Source organism: Drosophila navojoa, chromosome 5 (assembly GCF_054131105.1).
Source record: "Drosophila navojoa isolate 15081-1374.11 chromosome 5, UAZ_NAV_1.0, whole genome shotgun sequence".
In the NCBI taxonomy this organism is placed as follows: domain Eukaryota; kingdom Metazoa; phylum Arthropoda; class Insecta; order Diptera; family Drosophilidae; genus Drosophila; species Drosophila navojoa.
The window spans coordinates 18,123,343-18,133,619 of record NC_142893.1 but is presented as its reverse complement, the minus strand read 5'-3'; the positions used below and the strand labels follow the sequence as shown (position 1 = coordinate 18,133,619).

General features: G+C 39.4%; 1 protein-coding gene and 1 long non-coding RNA gene across 2 annotated transcripts; one reads left to right on the top strand and one right to left on the bottom strand.

Annotated features, from left to right (window-relative positions):
* Positions 1-1,377: 1,377 nt before the first annotated feature.
* Positions 1,378-2,204, bottom strand: LOC149091137 (uncharacterized). Its single transcript, XR_016197177.1, has 2 exons — positions 2,041-2,204; positions 1,378-1,800 (listed from the first exon to the last, which is right to left on the bottom strand). It is a non-coding gene; the product is annotated as an uncharacterized LOC149091137 (long non-coding RNA).
* A 3,601-nt stretch (positions 2,205-5,805) lies between these two features.
* Positions 5,806-7,785, top strand: Cyp4d14 (Cytochrome P450 4d14). The gene is made up of 4 exons (XM_018104923.3): positions 5,806-6,092; positions 6,162-6,618; positions 6,682-7,241; positions 7,306-7,785. Exons 1-4 carry the CDS (start codon positions 5,927-5,929, stop codon positions 7,641-7,643), a joined length of 1,521 nt encoding a protein of 506 aa, XP_017960412.1. The 5' UTR covers positions 5,806-5,926; the 3' UTR covers positions 7,644-7,785.
* Positions 7,786-10,277: the final 2,492 nt, after the last annotated feature.

Here is a 10,277-nt window from a genome sequence, read left to right as displayed (position 1 = left end):
CAAAAATGTGGATAATTCCTAAGCTTACACCTCCACGCAATCCTTTCACGAGCTCTGTCTAGTCGCCGTATATAAATCAATATGCTTCCATTGAGCTTCCGTAGGGGGATACACACGTTTCACTGGTTGCTTGACATCTGAGCTGACAGCCAGGAGAGGGAGCCAGGAGAGGGAGCCAGGAGAGGGAGCCAGGAGAGAGAGAGAGAGAGAGAGAGAGAGAGAGAGAGAGAGAGGGAGAGAGCCATTAGAGTTGCGTATGGAAACGGAGCAAAGTCGGCTGCCCTTTAGGCCTCATTTTTATGGCTCATTAGAGCAGACGTGGCAAATACATAGGTGAGCTTAATTTTTGTCAAAGTTCTTTGATCTGCGGCAGTCGTGGTTGCTGCTCCGTTGCCATTGCCATTGCCATTGCTAATGATGATGCTGATGCTGATGATGATAATGATGATGATGGTGGTGGGTGCTGGTGGTTGGAGTGGTGAGCCAGTCAACTAGGAAACCAGGCAACCAAAACTCAACCGTTGGTAAAGCAGCTTCCTACATGTCATGCATACGAAATGAAGTCAGGGCACCGTTAAGCTCCATCAGAATGCAGTAAAAAGCAGCAACAAATTGGTTAATAATTCGACAAGAATCCAATGGTCGTTGGACTACAACAACAACAACAACAATTGTTACCTCTTCACAGCAACTGTTTAGTTTTTAGCAAAAATTTCAATAACAAAATAAATAGATATTGCAATACGCACACACACACACACACTTGAGTGTTATTAAAATTTGCATTGCTTTTGTGGAGATTTCACCACAGCAAAAAATGAAATCAAAACTTGCAACGAATTCAACACAATTTATTTAGCAACATTTGCATTTGCAATTGTTTTTGGCCAAGTGTTGAGCAAACAGAATGCCAAATCCAATGAATTGTAAAATAAAATAACGAATATAATCTCATCTGTGTCCAATATCTAAAAAATAAAAAAACGAGGCAAAAAGGGAGAACTAAATGTAAGCTGAATGAAAGCGATATATATATAGGTATATGTTTATAAATAATTGAAATTTATACACATTTATATTACTCATACGCCCGTTTGCACCGCTCGGCTTTCAACTTTAGTTTTTAAGCAGCCTAAGCCATTCTAATATGACAGTTTTACCGTTGATATAGGTACACGAAAAGCAGGTGACATTTAGCTGGGGCCAAACTTAATTAACATGCAGGCCCAAGTATGTCAGCCTTACGACTATGACCGCTGCCAAATGCCAGCTGCCAGGCCGCTGAGCAGATTGATGGAACATTTGGCAACGCCTCTAATAGTTCTGAGTTGGGTTGGCCCCATTGGCTTTTTGCTGCGATTTAATTAGACGCTTAGCTTGTTTACATTTCATTTTATTTTATTTGCTTGCTACTTTAAGCCATTTACACGCATGCATAAATCTTCTGGACGGTCACTAATTATCTGCCAGCCAGAATCAGTTGGTCCCACATTAAAGTCATTGCTGGCTTAATCCCCCAGTGTTTATAAAACAAACCCACAGAGGGTGAGAGAGCGAGAGAGAGTGGGTCACTGACAACGACGACGGCTGGCCCAAAGCATATGTCCCCTGTGCTGAGGTGATAAATTACCATTGGCAAAGGTGTCATATTAAAACACACACAAAACCCCAAACATGCGGCACTGGCCTTTTAAATAAACCTTAAGCCCAGCTCCAGTGGCAGTGGCAGCGTCGACTCCGTCCGCCTGGGACGCCCGGATTCGTATGGCCCCGACCCCAGCTGGGCGCATAACTAACGAGCTGAAAAGGCAAACTGGGGTATATCAACTGAGGCAGCGACAACCGCAAATCCTAAACCAAATCAAAAGGGTCTGCCCGGCTGCTTATCATGGCCATAAAGTCAGCGAGACCCCAACCTAGCCCAGTTCCACGATCTCGTTTAAACTATTTAATATTGGCACCTGCCCGCCGCCAGCCGCACCTGGCAACACGACTCGCATGTGGCCTGGCTCTAGGCCACTTAAATAATTTAAAACTTACCCTAGATATGGCCTCGTGTCACGAACACAAACACAAACTGCTTACCCTGATGGATTTTAATATTAGCTAAAGAGCTTTTGATACGAATGGATTTATCATGCATATACCACTCATTGCAAAATGTATTTTTAATAATTTTAAATAAATATATGCAGCACTGAGAAGAGCAGGTTTTTGATGTCTGATGAAATATTAGTTATGACTGACCTATGAATTGTAAGAGCAAGCACTCTAGCGCACTCTCTATGCTCACTCATGCTCTATAATTATGTCACAATATAACACTTTGAGTAGGCAGCCGAAGGCGATCTGTCTGGCTTTGCTCGTGCTTCCAGAGAGGAGAAGAAAAGCTGCAAATGGTGAACTCAACTCTTACTAAATAGATAACTAGCTCACACAAAAATTAAAATATTTGTTGTAAATATTTTCTTATAAATGTAATTTAAATTTAATTTAAATCAGTGAAGCAATTCAATACAAAATATGTAATAAATAAAAATAAATAAATTTAAGGACAGGAGCAAAATTAAAAAACAAAATTTAAAATAAAAACTATAAAAATAAATTCATAAAAAATAACAAAAATAAATAACCATAAAAAATAATTAAAAATAAATAAAATAAAAATAATAAAATACCTCTATTTAATAAATGAATACAATAATTAATTAATTAAAAATAAATACAGAAATGATGCTAATATATTTATAATTCTAACAAAATATTTGTCTGAATTTTTAAATAATGTTTTTTACATTTTAAAAATAAATAAAAGCAATAAATAGCTTCATAAATGAATACATAAATTATACAAAATTTCCGTGTTTAATTAATTTATTTATATATTTTGACTCCACTTTATTTAATCAAGAAATTCTTTTAAACAATGATGAAGGAATATAGTGTAATAACATGCAGATAGAATATAAATATTTGGAAATTCCATATAAAGATATATTGTTATTTTAACAACAACTTCCTTCACTTAATTCATAAATAATATTTGCTTTTACATATACACCTTCTTATATAGTACCTCGTGAGTCACGTGCCTTTCTCTGCCCATGGCCAGTCGCCAGTTGGCACACATTTATTTGCGTTACCTTTGCTTGCAATCGTAAATTTCAATTCCAGCCACTTAACATGGTGCAAAAAGATTATGCGACAGCGCCTTAGCGAAATGAAAGTAAATGGCAGACATGGCCAAAGGAAGTGCCACAAGACGAGACACGGAACGCATGGACGTGGATGTGGACATGGAACTGGAGGCCTTTGGCTTTTTAACTAATTAAATTGTTGACGCACAGCCAAATAAAAACAAAAAACCAAGCACACACACACTCACACACATTAAAATAAACAAATATGAGCAAAAGGGCAAAGGAGAGCATTTTTAATATCTTGCTCCCATGTGAGAGTCAATTCCAAGAAAAGAATAATAAATAAAATTACACAAAGGGCACGCAGCATGTTGAATGAGTGTGCGTCCGTGTGTGTATGTCTGTGTGTGTGAGTGTGTGTGTTTACGCCTTTTAACCCTTTCAAATCAGACTCGACCGCAACGCTCGTTGCTTGTGTAAACACATTAATCATCCAAATGCCACAGACAGAGATCGAAAGTGCTACCACAGCGACTCCTTCGACTCCTGCTCCTGCTCCGGGTCCAACTCCATCTGCTGGCACTGGGCACTGCGGGTAGTTTGGTGTAATCATAAACAGCACACCGTGTAGGAAATTAAAAGCTCCTGCAAATAAGCCAAAACAAAGATAGAAAAACAAATAAACAAACCGACAGACAAACAGACAGACGGACAGGGAACAAAAATAAAAGTCACAAAAACAAAATAGGAAACGAAGCAAGCGGAAATAAAGAAACAACGGTTAGCACACGGCCCTGGCACGTGTGATTATCTGTGGGTTGACGTCAGAGCAGTCGCACAATATGCAAATACTTTTGTTTCTCACTGTAGCCATGCAAATTTGCTCGGTTTGACCTCCGGCCCCCCCATACAACTTCCAACACACACTCCTCCTGCTGCCTTGCTCACACTTTCCCTCTCTCTCTCTCTCTCTCTCTCTGTCTCTCTCTCTCTGTCTGTCTGCGTCCTCTTGTGCCACGGCTCACCCACAGCATTTTGTACGTTTTGTGGTTTGGCTCGTTTCGAATTTGCTGTCTGCTTAACAACAGTTATTATTACATTTCAACTAATTGAGTTGATTAGAGGAAATTGAGCTAATTTCGATTCAATGGAGCAGCAAGCAAGCGAATAACCATTTGTTATCTCTCGATTAATTTGTGGTGTTTCAACAAACTCATTTTAAATATTATTTCTAAATATAATACATATACTATATTAAAGATAAGCATTCGCTTTATGGCATTTCTTGACCTAACCCAAGAGAGTGTTCGCTTATCAGCAAGCTTTGGCTTATCATACTGATAGCATAAAGCTCACAATTAATGATTAACACAAGTTTTGGTTTTCTATCGTATTCTCTCCAATTATTGGACTATTAGTCCAACAGTCGTAGAAAACTGTTTTTCTATAATCTTGTGCCGGATTTAGACTTATACTATATATAATCAAAGCGATTTTTTTGGCTTGTCATGATTAAAGGCAAAATAAAATTTAGCACCCATGCAAACATAAGCAGAAAATTAATTCTTTAAATTTAAATTAGACAAATAATGGACATTCAATTAATCACTGATGAGATTTGTGAAGTGTGCATTTTTGTATGATCAGAACCAAATACAATTTCTTTCCGAATACCACATATTTTCTGCAATTAATTTTTTATCCCAATTAACTATTTGCTAAAAAATCATATAGAGTATTGTCTAGTCATGCTTAGTGTATAAATGCATTCCTACTTGGCTGTGAAATCACAGTTTCTTAATGATGTTCCCTATTAATTGAAAAATATTGAACTGCAATATTGATCACATACGAATGTAAATGCTAAATCGACAATCAATTAGTCTGGAGAATGATCGACTACAATATACTCATTAGGCAATTATTGAAAATTAAATTATATTTATGTTAGCTAAATTAAATGTTTTGTATATCTGTATATATTTCAAAATTATTTTATTAATAAAAAATATTTTAAAAAATCAAATATTAAATTATAATTTAAGTTATATAAAATATAAATTATATAAATAATTTTAAAGTAAAAAAACTATATATATTAAATTAAAATTTAAATTATTAACATTTTTAAAGATAAAAAATATATTATGAACAAGTATATATTATAAAAAATATATTATGAAAAAAAATATATTTTAAAAAAATATACTATGTAGTCAAAGAACAATGTCTTCAAATAAAAATCAAATTAAAATAAATATTATAAGTGAAATATTGCCATGAAAATATAAAGTATCAACTAGTATTTATTTTTAATATATTTTTTAAGATATACATACATTAGAGTATACATATAAATTTAAGTAAATATAAAAAAAAAAAATTTAATATGATTAAAATACATTTTTATGCAAATTAATATCAAATTGTGACTTTGTTTACGATTTCTCGGCATCTCCAAGTCTGGCACTATTCACGGGGACAATTGCACTTGAAATCCCACAGCTAATAGTTTTTATTCATGTTTTTCACAAATTTGGCGACATTAGCTCAATTATAATGTGTGATTAGCAATTCGAATGCAATCGGGAAGCTTAACACTCGCCGATAAGCGGTAGGCTTATCTAATCAAGCACTTGGCACATCGAAGTACAAAAATACTCGACAGCTTTATGTGCTGCGGCAGTCAAGCATTAGCCATAGCAGCGAACAGCTGGCTCGGCTTTTAAGAGATTGTTTTGAATTTTGTATTAATTATTTAATTTGTTGCTGCCCAAACCTGCGTCATGTTCCTGGAAATTGTTGTGCTGCTGCTAACGGCGCTCGGATTCTGGAACTACTTGAATACGCGACGGCAGAAGCGAATGATACATGAGGCTGGCATCAAGGGTCCCATGGAGCTGCCGTTGCTGGGCAATGCGCCGGTCTTTATGATGGGCGAGTCCGCCAAGAGTAAGCAGCTCACTATAAATAGACGATTTCTTATCAACAGAGGTGGCTGATACTTGAACTATATTGCAGCCATGCTGGACTTGGTATCGCGTCTGATTGCAAAGTATGGTAAAAACGTCAAATTGACGCTGCTGCACGAGTATGGCATCATCACGGCCGATGTGCGATTGATGGAGGCCATTTTGAGCAGCCAGCAGACAATTACCAAGAACAGACTGTACTATTTGCTGCAATACTGGCTAGGCAACGGCTTGCTGCTGAGCACCGGCAAGAAGTGGTTCAGACGCCGCAAGATCATCACGCCCACGTTCCACTTCAAGATACTCGAGCAGTTTGTCGAGGTGTTCGATCAGCAGAGCGCCATTATGGCGGAGAAACTGTACGATCGAGCCGATGGCAAGACTGTGATCAACATGTTCCCCGTCGCCTGCCTCGCGGCCCTCGACATCATAGCCGAGACAGCGATGGGCGTGAAGATCAATGCGCAACGCGAACCCGACTTTCCCTATGTGCAGGCCGTGAGGACGTGAGTGTAGCCAGCACTGATTTCCCTTCTCTAGTCACTCAAGCGCCCCTTTTTTTCTCTCAGTGTGTCCAGCATCATGGCCGAGCGCTTTGTGAATCCTCTGCAGCGGTTCGATCAAACCATGCGCATATTCTACCCGCTGCTCTTCCGCAAGCTGAACCGCAATATCAAGGCCATGCATGACTTCACAGACAAGGTGATTGCCGAGCGTCGCGATACCCTGCAAAAGACTCTCAAGGAGTCCACTCAAAGTGCCGACGACGAGGACGTGGGCAGCAAACGGCGCATGGCGCTACTGGATGTCCTGCTGCAGTCGACGGTCGATGGCCAGCCACTGAGCAACCAGGACATTCGCGAGGAGGTGGACACCTTCATGTTTGAGGGTCACGACACGACGACCAGTGCCATCTCCTACACTCTGTACCTGCTGGCCCGCCATCCCGAGGTGCAGGCGCGCGCCTTCCAGGAGATCGTCGACGTCATCGGCACCGACAAGGCCAAGCCGACGACCATGCGCGATCTGGGCGAGCTCAAGTACCTGGAGTGCGTCATCAAGGAGTCGCTTCGTCTGTACCCACCAGTGCCCATGATTGGCCGCCAATTGACTGAGGATGTGACGTTGAGTAAGTGGAGCACCTAAAAGAAAATTCTCGTGCCAGATTCCACTTTATTCATTCGCCTTCACAGATGGAAAGCGCTTAGCCGCCGGCACAAACATCATCCTGATCATCTATAATGCACAGCGCGATCCAGAGTTTTTCCCCGAGCCGGAAAAGTTCAATCCGGATCGCTTCAGTCCCGAGAACAACAGCAACATCGATGTCTTTGCCTATGCGCCCTTCTCGGCGGGTCCGCGCAACTGCATCGGCCAAAAGTTTGCCATGCTCGAGATGAAGAGCACCGTTAGCAAAATGCTGAGGCACTTCGAGATACTGCCTCTGGGAGAGCCTGTACAGCCGCTCATGAATCTGGTCTTGCGCTCCACAACTGGCATTAATATGGGACTGAAGCCGCGCACCTATTGACCAGCAATAGAGCTTTACTTTCAGCTGATTATAAAAATTAATTCAGTATAATGATAATCAGTTCTTGGGATGAAGACTCAAAGTATTCACTTGACTTAAATACTCTTTGATTTATCAATTAAATTAACCCTCCATATCTTAACTCTCTTGCAGTTTGTCTTTCCATTAGCTTCTCTTTGAGACTAATAAGTTATTTACGCAAGTCTCGGCCTTGACTGGCCCCTTGGCTGCACAGGCAGTTAGCTTTTTCTGCACTGCACTCACTCGGCCAATACAGTTATGGGCCAATCTTCGTGCATAGCGCTCAATATATAAATCACGAACACGCACTCCGCAATGCCCAGTCCCAGAGAGTCCGAGAGTCAGGGAGTCTGACTTTTAAGCTAATTAAATTATATATACGCACCTCACTAGCGCACCAGCATATACGAAGGACGTCCGTTGGACAGGGGTAAGCTAACAATATAGCAGAGCTATGGCTGAAGTGCCACGCCCCCGACACGCCCACAGCCTCAGCCATGATAAGCCACTTAGCCAAGAAACTGTCGGAGCATAAAACTTTTTGCACTAACCCAAAGAAGGAAATTTTTTGTTGTCTGCGTTTCATGGCGAGCCAACAATAAGTTGACAATTTGCAAGTTATGAAAGTAAATAAGTGAAATAGTTTTAGCCGATGGCCAGCAATCTCTCTCTCTCTCTCTCTCTCTCTCTCCCTCTTTCTCTCTATATCTCTTGGCTGCCCCACACAAAGCGATGGCTCCTGTTCGCCCCGTCCCACACGAAAACTTCAGCAAATAAACACGACTTGCAACAAATTGAAATGATGTATTAGGCCGCAGGGGATTAACGCCCAACTAATAAATCTCTTTGGACAATTTGCGACGGGGGCGCGGCCCAACTTAGTCGACAGTCTAATATCCAGCTAAGCAACCGTCTAGCCCATATATAAATGCGATGGCCTGTTTACTAGTGCGACTGCTTGCTGTATGCATTCATATATATATTAATAGGAATAAATGGAATAGGAATAGGGCACGAAATGCTCTTATCAGACGACTCGAGTCGAGGCGACTTTTCCATATGCTACCAACTTGATTCACGCTCCTCATGCAATTTGCCGAGCGACGCTCTGGGTCAATAAACCCACCATTTTTGCTGTTGTTGTTGTTGTTGCGCATCTGGAGCTGGAGGACATTTAGTTGACATATAGATTTGTGCGATGCGTGGCGAAGTGCGTAGATAATGCGAGTAATTTGAGTTCTCTGCAAAGGACATAAATTGTAGTCTATCTGTCGATGCCGCTTGGACAACTTTAATGACTGACAAATTGAGGAGGTTTTTGCCCAGATTGAAGTTGTCTTCTATGTATGTACATATGTACATATGCAGACTTTAATAATATTCTTAAACACACAGCAAAAAGTGTGAGTTTACCTCGAATATTTTTCTTTGTCAATTTGGTTTTTCCAATAAAGCAAGGCTATTTCATTACCTAAAATATTTTTGTTATATTATAAATATTTGTTCTTTTATTTTAAATATCTTATTATAATTTATTTACATTTGTGTGCATCTTTTAAAAATAAAATAGAAATGATAACAATATAAATATAAATAATTTAATAAACCTAGAACACATTCTTGACAAAAAAAATAAAAAATAAATAAATAAAATAATTCATGCATCTCTCTCCCAAAATATATCTTATTATGTAAAAAAAAAAAAAACGGATAAATAACTGAATTAAATATAAATCATGCTGTTAACTTATATTCATTAACAGTAAGCATTGAATATGTCTGCTATTGATTAGAGGAATTGAGAAAAATACGAAACATTTTTTTGTTTTTTCTCATTTTTATGGAATTTTTCCAAAGCGCATTTTGTATTTCTTTTATAAGCGGATTTGTTGGCAATCATTAAAAATCAAAGCATCACACATATACAATACATACATAAGTTTATATATGGCTTTTACTGGGCAAGCAGAATACTTCAAAGTAAATACTGAAGAAGTCATCATTTTTTTCCGTTGAACACCAAAAATTTAACTTAATTGCATTACATGGCGCTGACGTCAGCCTCATGCTGGCCATGTACAATAACGAAGTTGTTGTTGTTGTGCTTGGCTGCTGCTGCTGATGCCGATACTGTTGCCATTGAGTACTCCTGGTGGTATAGTGGAGTTCAGTACATTTTGGGGCTACTCTGATGCTCTGGCAGCGCACGGGGAACGTTCATTTGCCAAGCGCATTGTGCTGGGCCGTGCGCTGAAGTGTTTGGCACTGGCCAACAAAAGCTGTCAATCTACAGCTAAAATAAAAAACCAACCAGAAATGAAAGCGAGCCACGAAAAAAATGTATAAAAATTGTTAAAGTGTCGTCTGCGCGGCGTTACAATAACAATAAAGTCAACAATAATAGCAACGATACAACAAACAACAATCCCCACAATGAGCGTGGTATAATAGCAAAAGCTTTTCATATGAGTTCAGTTCAAGTTGCTTTTTTTGACGCTACGCTAGAGATGGGCGGAGGGGGGGAAGTGGGAAGACGAACCCTGCCTTGCGCCAGTGTATTTGGTGCGTTTGATGAGGCGTGACAGAAAAATTGGATATTTATCTTTGATCTTT